The sequence below is a fragment of the Globicephala melas genome, chromosome 1 (genome assembly GCF_963455315.2).
Source record: "Globicephala melas chromosome 1, mGloMel1.2, whole genome shotgun sequence".
Lineage (NCBI taxonomy): Eukaryota > Metazoa > Chordata > Mammalia > Artiodactyla > Delphinidae > Globicephala > Globicephala melas.
In genome coordinates, this window is record NC_083314.1 from 89,235,766 (window position 1) to 89,247,859 (window position 12,094).

A 12,094-nucleotide genomic window follows, 5' to 3' on the forward strand; every position below is an offset into this window, starting at 1 on the left:
ATGAACCTACGCTCCTCACCGAAGATTGGCATCTGAGTTTGTACCTGCTTAGGCTTTATGCTCCTGTCCAAGGATTTTGTAACAGATCATATGAATACTACTCAGCAAAGCTAACAGAAGAGAAGATTTAAAAATGGTAGTATTAATTCTAGTCAACGACTTATCACAAAATAGCCATGGCAATTAAGCTTTAGGGTTTATTTCGCCCTGTAAGGGTAATAACTCACCTACTAAATTAAAGGGGTAACACATAATCAAGGAAATCCACTTTAAAAGTATAAATATTTTTCATAAGCTCTAACAGAGCCCTCAAATTTCAGTATCTATTTACAACATTTTCCACATCTCTCCTAAATAATTTTGATAAACCCATTTCTCAAAAAGTGCCTTAAAGATGGTATTGTCTAAACTAAAAGCAAAGGGATCCATTTTTCAGTTATGGTACTTTTGAAGTTGTACACAAATATTCTACTAGCTAGGCTGAAGGGAAAAAAATGTGCTATTAGCACTTTTTTCAGCCCTAAAATTCAGTCTGCATTTACGTTTTAAAAATGCTGAATCATGAAATAAAGGAAACAGTCAGTACAAAGAATCCAAACACATAGTTCACCTCATACCTCAAGTTTCCTAATTATGGCATCTTTTCATTTTGGAACCAAGTAACTGAAAAGTCTAAGTAACTAGAGGAGTAGAGCTCATTCTCAGAAACTGAACTTGAAGATAAAACTAAAAGTAGTTATTTCTGCAAGTTATTATACTTTCAACTTCCTGTTTTATTTAGGCAGCTCATCATGACCATTTCAGGTAACAATGCAGAAGTTAAAAAAACCAACTTCCTCTTTATAAAGTGATAAAAACTTCAGCAGTGGGCTTCCCTGGTGGCACAGTGGTTGGGAGTCCGCCTGCCGATGCAGGGGACACGGCTTCGTGCCCCGGTCTGGGAGGATCCCACGGGACCACGGAGCAGCTGGTCCCGTGAGCCGTGGCCGCTGAGCCTGCGCGTCCGGAGCCTGTGCTCCGCAAGCGGTGAGAGGCCCGCGTACCGCAAAAAAAATAACAAAAAACAAAAAAACTTCAGCAGTTGGTTATGAGAATGGTTGATCTTACTAGCTTTTATAGAAATACTTGCAAGGAAACCAGAGACCATCACCACCAAATTCACCTCTGGGTTCACTGCTTTCAGAAAATGTAACAAAGATAAAAAGCAGTATTAAAATATATTTGGCATGACACACGTGTTAAAAAAAATCAAATCAAATGCAGTTGAGGTCTTAGTTAAAATTTAAAAAAAAATGAAAACTTCACGGTTCCTTCGAGGAAGAGTCAATATACAAACTAAGCCTGAAAATATCTTGTTTGTAATAGTGCCTCGGTTATGAAAGTTTTGTACAACAAGAATCTCGCTTAAGGGTCACTTATTGTTTATGAATGCTAAGACATTCATATCAACAAGTCTTTTTGGAAAAATACTTTTTCAATTCTTGAATTCAGTTAAAAGGCATCAGAAGCCTGGAGGAAAAGGGGTCAAGGTAGGTATAAAACTGAAGGAGAATTTAAGTAATCTTACAAGTCAAAGCCCTTTCTTTTTACTTATTGATCCACAACAGAGAAATACAGATCACTTGATCTCTGGGAATAAAAATCTAACAAAATTTCAGTAATCCCAAATCATAAGGATTTATTATATGAGTTTTTTTATATCAGCTATTCTTAATTATCTCACTAATGAAAACAATGTAGTTAATCTAAAACCTGTTCACTGAATATAAAATTCATCAACATTTTTTGGCAGTAGATTTACCTTACTAATTATGATTTGCTTGCTTTGTCATTATTAAAATTAAACAGCAAAAGAAGTATGCTGGGATATAAGAGAAAACTGGTCAGAGATCTGCTATTACAAAATCAAGGCTGTTAATGTTACTAATTTGAACACTGTCAATACCCAAAGACATCTTTACACTTTGAAATACATATTTTCCCCCCAAGTTTAATTAGAAAGGCATTCTACCCCTGTGTCAAAAACAAAAACCCAACACTGGTAAACTTCAAAGTTTATTACCTTAAATTCTTAGTGAAATTTTGCTGTAACAGTATTTTTGCTTAAAGTAAGAGGACCATCAGTTGGGCTAACAAATGTTTTGTTATCCCATGATTTTCACTGTAACTTAATTTCATGTGAATCATAACTGTTTGCCTTAGAATAAACATTTTATTATAGTTTTCTCTCTAGCATAAGTTCATATACAGTGTAAAATGCCCTTTCCCCCCAAATCTTATACATTTATGAGAATCAATTTCCAAGTATGAGAAAATCTAATGCTGAAGAGTTGTTCAACGGCATGTGAATATTTAGCACATTCTTCAGCGTTTCAAAATGGCATGGCATATGTATATCAAATTATTCTGTACAGAGGACTCTTGGATCATGAACAGTCCCCTTTGCCATCCCAATCTCTTTTATTAAAAGAGGAAAACCCCAGATACATTTACAGAGCATTCAAGGGTGTACATTTTGTAAAAACCACTGTGGAAAACAAAAGACATAATTCTTGTCCTTTTACGAGTTATGTAATGAACCATTGTAATTTCCATGGACTCTAAAATCTTTAACATATTTACTGAAAAGCCTGACAAACTGTTAAGAAAGGTGTGCAGCTGTCAGGAAAAAAGTTATTCCACCTAAGGTGAAATATTCTCTTGTATTTAAGACACTTTTAAAGAAATTAATTGTACAAATTACTCAGTGTCAAGTTCAACTATAATCAAAAAGATACCACACTGGAGCACCAAAGAAGGCAGGATGCTTTGTCCAGACTTGAATGTGTTAACATGAAGTTTATGTGCTACATAAAACCTTTCTGGAGTTAAAAAGAAAAACTCATTGGCTAGCCTTGTTAACAAGAAATGGAAAACTATTTTTCAAAAATTATCGTTAAAAGATTGTAAGATGGAAGGGATGGAGTCACCGCGGGCGCCGTATACATACAATCAAGGGAGTGTCTACACAGAAAAGAGTGGTGTTCAAATCCTGAAGCAAATGTCCCTGAGGCTTACACATTTATTACTGCGAATTAGTTCAGCCGACAGCATGTGGGAAAACGGGTGTGTGTGGATAGGCGGCCAACACCTTAGAGACCTCTCCCTGTCGAGAAGTCGTGACAGCAAAATCACTTCCTGAGGAAGGAGGAGCAAAAGGGAAGTTAAGAGGCCACCCTGACCAGGAAGTGACTCGCTCTAAGCTAGCCCCAATCATAGCTAAAGATGGGGGGATGGGGTGAGCCCCAGCAGCTAAAGGCGGTAAAATAACTGCTTCTTGATACGTCGCGACATCATCATCGCCCCCTCTCTTAAATACAAAAAAGAGTCCACAGTCACGATTCAATAAGGTAAAGTCTCTTCTCTCGCAGGAAGGCCACTGGGCTGTGCGTCAGGCCCGGGGGGAAAAGAGAGTTGAGGAATGGGGAACTGGGGCCACCGTGAGGCAGAGGAAAGCCCCTCAAGAGGGAAGCATCCCGACTGCGGAGAGCGTATGCCAGCAAAGGCCAAGACGCTTCTTTCTTCTGGGGGTACTGCCGGGGTTCCCACCGCAGCTGGGTCGGGGCCCCGTTCCCTGTCCCGGGAAGAGATAAAAAAGAGAGGCGGACCCCTTACCTTCTCCTCATCCGACACCCGATCCTCGAAGTCGGCCATCTTGGGCTGCTCTGGCCCAGCCCGGCCCTGGCGCGAGGCAGGCCGGGAAGGAGGCCGAATGATGGAATCACAGCGAAGGCCGTCTGAAGGATCCGCCCGGAAACGCCGACCGCTAGGGCGCCATGTCAGTTACGGGCGTGGGTCATGGGCCCGGGCGCCGACGCCCCAGTAAGTCCGCGTGACTTAAATGATTTTAAGTCTAATATTTTTCTCACTGAGTTACATTAATTTCCCCATTCATCTATGGGACGTTGGGAGCGTGCTTCGGCTGGTATTGGCGCCCGAGCTCCGGCCGACCAAATTGCAGTCGCTACTCCTGTAGATTTTCCCAGTACCAGTGCTCTCCATGGCAGCCGAGTCCAAAGGGCTAAGTGCTGCTCCGACTCTGGAACGGTCGGTGGCTTTTTCAACCCCAGGAATGGTGTGGAAGGTGACCCTCACGCGTATGGAGGTTAAAACACTTCACTCCGGGTCACATCTCAGCCCAGTTCCTCCAGAATAGGTGCCGCTATCCGCCCCTTCCCTCCCTCGGAAGGAATAGGTAGCCCCAGTCCTTGGGCGCTCCTCCACCTTCCAAATCTTCTCGGTCCCCGTTCCCTGGGACTCTCAGCCTTCACAGAGGCCAACTTCAGGTCCGCCACTATCCCAGGATTCCCGACTCCCGGTTTCCTGCCCTTCTCCCCTCCCAACTCCCGGCGCCACCGGGAGCGGCAAGATGGCGGACGGTGACGGCTTAGGTGAAGCAACGGCAGCTGCGGCGTCTCCTCCTGCTCCTGCTCCCGGCCGGAGCCCGCCGCTGGGCTGGAGGGAGCGGCTGCGGGCCGGCCTGGCGGGCACTGGGGCCTCGCTGTGGTTCGTGGCGGGGCTGGGGCTGCTTTACGCTCTGAGGGTCCCGCTGAGGCTGTGTGAGAATTTGGCAGCGGGTGAGAGGCCCAGAGCTCCCGAGGGACGGGCGGGCGTGGGGGATTGGGGGGCAGGAGAGGTGCCGGGGGCAAGGGCCAAAGGGCAGAGATTTTCAGTATCACTGGAGGGCTTCGCAGAATGAGTCGGTGTGTGCGACCGAGTGAGTTCTTTTTCTCTTGGGCCGCTACTCCGCAGCTGACTGCCAAACCTGAGCTGCAACTACCGGCTCCTCCCTAAAGCTCTTAAGGTCCGCCCTCTCCCTTCTGTCCTCGTTTACCCGAGGAGAAGCCACCTGATAAAATGTAAGCTTCAGGTGGTAGGGCAGATGAGAGCATTTTCAGACTTGAATGGAGAATTTATACACACCTTTTGATTCTCTTGCCACTCAGCTGAGAGAACCCGCACCCAGACAATAAAAATCTGAAAGAAACCAACACGATCTTAGCCAGCCATTCTCATGTTTTAAAATAGTTTTGTCAGGAAATAGTTTTCGTGATATTTTTGTCCGTTCTCTGTTTTAGGCTTTATCTTGAGTAATAAAATAGAACAGTACAGGAAGTAAAGAGAAAGAGAGCCACAAACAGCAGTGGGTTCTTTCCTTAGTTCCTTCTTTCAACATTTGTAGAGAGCTTGCTGTGTAGTGTGGGCTGAAGTTACAAAGACGTATAAGAGGTGATGATTCCCTTGGATTCTGCAAATATTATTCTTTAGCTGTAGCCAGGACAGAGTGGATGGGAGCCAGGGCCTCTTACCATGTCATTACAAATTGGTAACCTCAGATTAAAATGGAAGTATTTCTGTTATGGGATCTTTATGACTATCAGTACTGTGTTTTATTTTCCTGTAACAAGAGAAGGCAAATGTCCCCTTTTCTATTCCGTGAAATGACATGAAAGACTGTGAGATAATGTTCTGAAATGTTTTGGACATTTTAAGAACATAGTATGTAAATTCAGATGCAACTAACACACTAAAATACGCTAGATAAATTGGCCTTCCTAGACTGTTTGAAAAGCTAATTTGGTGTTTCTGTTACAGGTTAATGAAGTGACTACTAATGGTTTGTATGCTCAGTGAAATGTTATTCATTGAGTTTATCATTTTTTTTTTTACATATTAACTAGATACACCATTTAGATGAGAGTCAATGACTTTACAGATTTTTGTTTCTTTCTAAAACCCAAAGTATTTATGAGACAATTATTTGAAGTGAAGAATGTGGTCCAGGTTTTCAGTGAATCAGGTTTAGGAAGCTCTTAGTTTGCTATTCTTTTTGGGTTATTTTGCCTCTGTAGCTGACATACCAAATACACACACTGTTTCCTTCCCTCTAATTTGAAACACTGGTTTGTATCTCACCAAAATAATTAGGAAGTAGTTTTAATCCTCCTTTGTAACAGTATATTTGTTCATATTATCCTTATGGAATTGCAAAAGTTCTTGTCTAAATTATTATATTCCTGGTTTTATTCTCAACAGCAAGCTAAATGATCTCATTTTGATTTGCTTATTTAACAAATCAGCAGTGTAAAATCCTACCCTTACATATGTGAAGGCATTTTAAAGATGTGATACAATGAAAATTTAAAGTAGCTTTTTAAAAATTACAATTTTCTCAAATGAATCTCATATTAGATATTAATACTACTTGTGTCCCTCCACTCATAAAGACACCTGCATATTTGTAACTTGGGTACTTATTTTTTTTAACTTTGATTTTTTTATTCTTTTTGGCAGTGACAGTATTTTTAAATTCATTGACGCCCAAATTCTATGTGGCACTTACAGGGACATCTTCTTTGATATCAGGACTAATATTTGTAAGTAGTTTCCATTTCCTTCCTTCCATTTCCTTTGGTGTTTATCTAAAAATCAAATCTGTTTAAATAGTTATTATAATAATTAAAAATACTTATAGATCAGCATTCTCAAAATTTTCCACATTCTCAAAATGTGAAAAAATATTTTAAAAAACACTGCAACTTCCTCTCCACTTTTAGAGATTGATAGTATTCATTTGTGTATAAAAGACTGTTTATTGTATGTTGGGGGGTGTAGTGGGAGGTGGGTTGTGATGTAAATGCTTGCAGGCTCGGCTTAGTAACAAAAATGAGTAAAATTGGCAGAGTGTAAAAATTGAAATTTTTATTTACTTTGAAGACTGGGTAATCTGGACAGTACATGCTCCTTCTAGAAAAGGCTAAAGCTAATTGTTGCCATGTAGACTTGCAGACCAGTATTACCAGGACCAGGTCTTCCAATTTTTTCAGACGATTTCAAGAGAACCTGGATATAAAGTTTTTATATAAAATCTTCCAATACTTTAATGTCGGCAACATCGGGCAGACTAAAAATTTATCTGTCTTGAATTAGGCTTATAGGCTGCCAGTTACCTTCTCTAGAGTGTTTTAAGAGCAGAGTTTGTGAGACAGGCTAACCATCACTTTAGTTGTATGACTTCAAGAAAGTGAATTAACTTTTCTAAAGCTCCAATTTCCTCATCTGTACACTGGAGATAATAATAGTATCAACTTGGAAATTCCTTGGTGGTCTAGTGGTTTGGGACTCAACTCAATTAATTTTTAAAAAAATTAATTAATTAGGGCTTCCCTGCTGGCGCAGTGGTTGAGAGTCCACCTGCCGATGCAGGGGACGCGGGTTCGTGCCCCGGTCCGGGAGGATCCCGCGTGCCGCGGAGCGGCTGGGCCCGTGGGCCGTGGCTGCTGGGCCTGCGTGTCTGGAGCCTGTGCTCTGAAGCGGGAGAGGCCGCAGCGGGGAGAGGCCCGCGTACCGCAAGAAAAAAAAAAAAAATTATTTTTTGGCTGCATTGAGTCTTCGTCACTGCGTGCAGGTTTTCTCTAGTTGTGGTAAGTGGGGGCTACTCTTCATTGCGGTGCACAGGCTTCTCATTTCAGTGGTTTCTCTTGTTGTGGAGCACAGGCTCTAGGGCAGCACACGGGCTTGTGGCTGTGGCTCGTAGGTTCTAGAGTGCAGGCTAAGTAGTTGTGGCGCACGGGCTCAATTGCTTCTCAGCGTGTGGGATCTTCCCGGACCAGGGCTTGAACCTGTGTCTCCTGCGTTGGCAGGAGGATTCTCAACCACCGAGCCACCAGGGAAGCCCCAAAGGACTCCACACTTTCACTGCCGAGGCCCGGGTTGTATCCCTGGTCAGGGAATTAAGATCCCATGAGCCACCCGGTGTAGCCAAAAAAAAAAAAAAATCAACTTAATAGTTATGAGGATTAAATGAGATAGTGTGTGTGAAAGCTTGCAGCAACATGACATACACTAATGAATTTTGGCCACGTTATTCTAAGAAGTGCCACAATAAAGAAACCTGTTTAATTCAGCTTTCCCTTGCTTTATTTAACCAAGCTATCATTTGTATTTTAAAAATATTTTTTAAATTTTTATAATCTTTATTAACATCCCTGGGAACTGGTGTTTCATAGTATAAACTTTGGAAAAATACTGCTACAGATAAAAATCTTAGGAAGTATTATGGCATGCATGGCCAATGAAATTTTTCTGTATTTTTTCCTCATCTCTAGGTGGTGCTCTATAACTATAGTAGAAATGTAAAAATAATAGCATTTATATTGGAGTGGTTTTTTGTTTTGTTTTTTTTTTTAAATAGGGACGAACACTTGACCATTTTGTTGAAGTGAAATACCAGATGAGAAAGCAATTTTTCTCTTGACTTAAAAAAAATTATTGAGGAATTCTGGGTGAAAACTCTGTTATTAAAAGCCTCAAAATTTATTGATTTATAAAGCCTACTCATAATTTAGCATATTTTGTCATAGCATATAAAAATCTAAATAAAGAAGATAAACTATCTTTAAACAGCTGATGTAGTAGAAAGAGCATTGGTCTTGGAACCAGCAGATGTAGTTTTGAGTCTTGACTCTGCCATTTACTATCTGATAACTTTGGGCAAGTCACATGAATTCTGAGTCCTAATTTCCTCATTTATAAGGAGGGGAGAAAACTTACATTTATATAATATATAACTTACATATGTAATATGTAAAAGTGTTTAAAATTTGTTGTTACTTTTTTTAAAGCAACATTTTAAATTTACAAAACTTAAGAATTCAAGTAACATTTTAAAGGTTAAACTGTGTCATTCCCCTTGAAATATTGATGAGTTTTTATTAGCAAAGTTTATTTATAATTTCTTTTACCACCTGAAATGAGAAAGCTAGTTGTGCTGCTTGTGTTATTTCTACCTGAAGAGGTAATGTGCTTGGAAGCTGAAGAATAGCAACAAAGCCAGTTGTTTAACTAATTATTACGAGTAACAAGATTACTCTGAAAGGAGAATAAAAGAGCCAATGGGAGTGCATAACATAGCTTTCTGTTCTGTGGAATCAGGAAAAGTTCCCTAGGACATGTCATTTAAGCTCAGACCCAAAGGAGCCAGCAAAGGGAGTTGAAAAGGCTGGAGTATCCGAATATGAAACATTCTGCTCATTCAACACAGAGAGCTGCTTTTGATTCCTCTTCTTATAACAATGATAAACCATGGAAACAGAAAGAAAGGAATATCCTGATTTTTAAATGGTTCAATATGGGAATCAACTTGACTCTTAACCTACATTAATAATACTGCCAAATACTGGAGTAGTACTTTGTTGTTTAAAAGCACTTACAATTCTTGTTAACCATATTTACTAGATAGGACATTGAGGCTCTGAGAGGTTAGAAGTTAACTTCCCCAAAACACACAGCTAATATATGGCTGAATTGGGAGTCAAATGTAGGCATTCTAACCCTAGTCTAGTGGTTAATCCACCATGCTAGTTGTTTCAAAATTGTTTTTCTTTTAATTATACTACAGATAGACTAAAATGGCATTATAATGTAAGTTACATTATTTATAGCTTAAACACTTCTTACTGTTTTTTTAATGCTTTATTTACAGACGTATTCTAGTGTTGCCTAAGCTTGTCTGAATTTCATTACAAAGTTGTAAAAAGGCATTTTACCTTGGCTTGGCATGTGTTATCAGGGAATCTTGTGTTTGGCTTATTTTTTGGAAGGAGGGCACATTTCAAATGCTGAATTAAACAGGAACATCTTGAGAGAATGTTTTGATTTGAGGTCATATATCTGCTGATTAATTCTATTTTAAGTGAAAGATGTTTTCTGTTTGTCACAGATATTTGAATGGTGGTACTTCCATAAGCATGGCACATCTTTTATTGAGCAAGTATCTGTAAGCCATTTGCGACCACTGATGGGAGGAACAGAAGGCAGCATTTCAGAGCCAGGTTCTCCTTCCAGCAGCAGAGAAAGTGAAACCAGCAGACAGAATTTGTCAGGTGACTACTACTGACTTAATGTGTGTTCAAAGCTGTATTGTTAAGATTGTGTTTGGCTGTGGCAGATAGAAAACTCATAACAGTAGAGAGCAGTTTGTCTTTCCTTTAAATATAGGTAATCCATGGCTGATATGGAGAGCAATGATTATCAGAGACCTAGACTCCTTCTATTTTCTTTGCGACCATCTCCAATGCAGTTTTTCCTTGTGGTTCCAGACAGTTCCTCTGGCTTCAGCCATCATGTCCACAGTCTAGTCATCAGGAAGGAGAATAAGCCAGGAGAAGACGCTTTCCCCACCCCCCACCCCACAGCAACCAAGGACACTTCCGAGCAGCGTCATATACTATTTCAACTTACTTTCTACTGGTCAGATCGTTGTCATATAAACAGAACTAGCTGTAAGGGAGGCTAGAAATTGTAGTCATTTTCTCAGTGTATATATGCACAGGTGATAAGGGGATCTTATTACTGATAAAGGAGAGAACAAAGACAATTAGCCATCTCTGCCAAGAGAGCAAAGTTAGGAGAAATAGCTTTTCTTCTCAGTATATTTACAAAGACATCAAAATCTGTTATTCTTGTATGGATAATCTGTTGTCATACATAAACTGTAGACTATTCCTCTATATGTATCTAGTAATTATGCAATTAGGAAAGTAAAATATTTGAAGCCAGATAGAAATCACATTTTTGGATTATTGTTTCTTTCATTTGGTATAGGTTATAATCATACAGTTAACTCATACAAATGAGTTAATTCTGCAGAATGTCATAATGTCTCATTTGTTCAGTAAGCCTAACCACTAGGGTTATATTAATTTAGTAGAAAAATACTACCTGAGTGCAGTTGCTGGCACTTTTTAGGTGTGATCAGGGAAAGTCTGTAAGAAAGAACTCTTTAAACTGAGCCCTAAAGCTTGAGTGGGGGACTTCCCCGGTGGCGTAGTGGTTAAGAATCTGCCTGCCAATGCAGGGGACGCGGGTTTGAGCCCTGGTCCGGGAAGATCCCACATGCCGTGGAGCAACAAAGCCTATGAACCACAACTACTGAGCCTGTGCTCTAGAGCCTGGAAGCCACAACTACTGAGCCCTCGCACCACAACTACTGAAGCCTGCGCACCTGAAGCCCATGCTCCGCAGCTAGAGAAGCCACCACAATGAGAAGCCCATACACCGCAACGAAGAGTAGCCTCCACTCACCACAACTAGAGAAAGCCCACGTGAAGCAACGAAGACCCAATGCAGCCATAAATAAGTAAATAAATAAAAAAAAAAAAAGCTTGAGTGGGTGTTGACCAGGATTAGTAGGGATGAGGTTGGCAGCCATTCAGGAGTACGGGAAGGAATAATGGTAATTTTCTCTGCCCTACTCCTTTCTCCCCTTTCATGAAATAATTACAGAACTCTTAAGAATAAGGCATATTAAGATGAATATGAGGGACTTCCCTAGAGGTCCAGTGGTAAAGAATCCACCATACAGTGCAGGGGACACGGGTTCGATCCCTGGTCAGGGAACTAAGATCCTACATGCTACGGGGCAACTAAGACTGCGTGCCACAACTACTGAGCTTGCGCGCCTCAACTAGAACCTGCATGCTGCAAACTACAGAGCTCATGCTCTGGAACCCACATGCCACAACTACAGAGCCCATGTGCCCTGGAGCCTGTGCACCACAACTAAAGAGAAAACCCGCATGCTGCAACTAGAGAGAAGCCCGCACACCACAACGAAGATCCTGCGTGCTGCAACTAAGACCCCATGCAGCCAAAAATTAAATAAATAAATCAATAAACAAATAATAAATCTTAAAAAAAAAGGTGAATATGACATAGATGTGTCCCCAAGAAGCTCAGAGTCCAGTATGTAAATAATTATAACGATAATGCATTATACAGTCTTATTCCCTATTGTGAGATTGAGTATACCATTGCATAATGAAAGTGAAGATAACCTTAAGAACATTCCAGCTTAGTATAGGATACAGACATATAAATAAGTGATGGCAAAAGATACAAAAGATACTTTTATATAGTGTATGGAAGATACTATGGTGATGAAAAGAGGGAATGGTCAGTTATTCTTGGAAGGAAGGCCGCAAAATGTTTCACAGAAGAGATGCATGAATTGACCTCAGAAGTGAGTCACAGTTCTCCTTTGGTTCCACTTTCT

At 40.5% G+C, this 12,094-nt stretch overlaps 2 protein-coding genes across 10 annotated transcripts in view; one reads left to right on the plus strand and one right to left on the minus strand.

Moving 5' to 3' along the window:
• Positions 1–4,342, minus strand: part of CAPZA1 (capping actin protein of muscle Z-line subunit alpha 1) — a 46,825-nt gene extending 42,483 nt beyond the window's left edge. The window contains exon 1 of the mRNA XM_030869054.3: positions 3,655–4,342. Within this exon, the coding sequence (XP_030724914.1) occupies positions 3,655–3,693 (39 nt within the window). The 5' untranslated portion in view covers positions 3,694–4,342. The remainder of the gene's footprint in view (positions 1–3,654) is intronic.
• The window catches only part of ST7L (suppression of tumorigenicity 7 like), a 196,027-nt gene continuing 187,673 nt past the window's right edge, over positions 3,741–12,094 (plus strand). For 7 of the 9 annotated variants that reach the window (XR_009564400.2, XM_060301265.2, XM_030869034.3 and 4 more), the window contains exons 1-3: positions 4,401–4,616; positions 6,334–6,416; positions 9,761–9,923. Coding sequence is in view for 8 of the 9 variants with exons in the window: in XM_060301265.2 (XP_060157248.1) it covers positions 4,409–4,616; positions 6,334–6,416; positions 9,761–9,923 (454 nt within the window). In the remaining variant the exon portion in view is untranslated. Of the gene's footprint in view, positions 3,862–4,384; positions 4,617–6,333; positions 6,417–9,760; positions 9,924–12,094 lie in introns of those variants that run through there. The other 2 variants (XM_060301273.1, XM_030869038.2) reach the window with 2 other exon arrangements.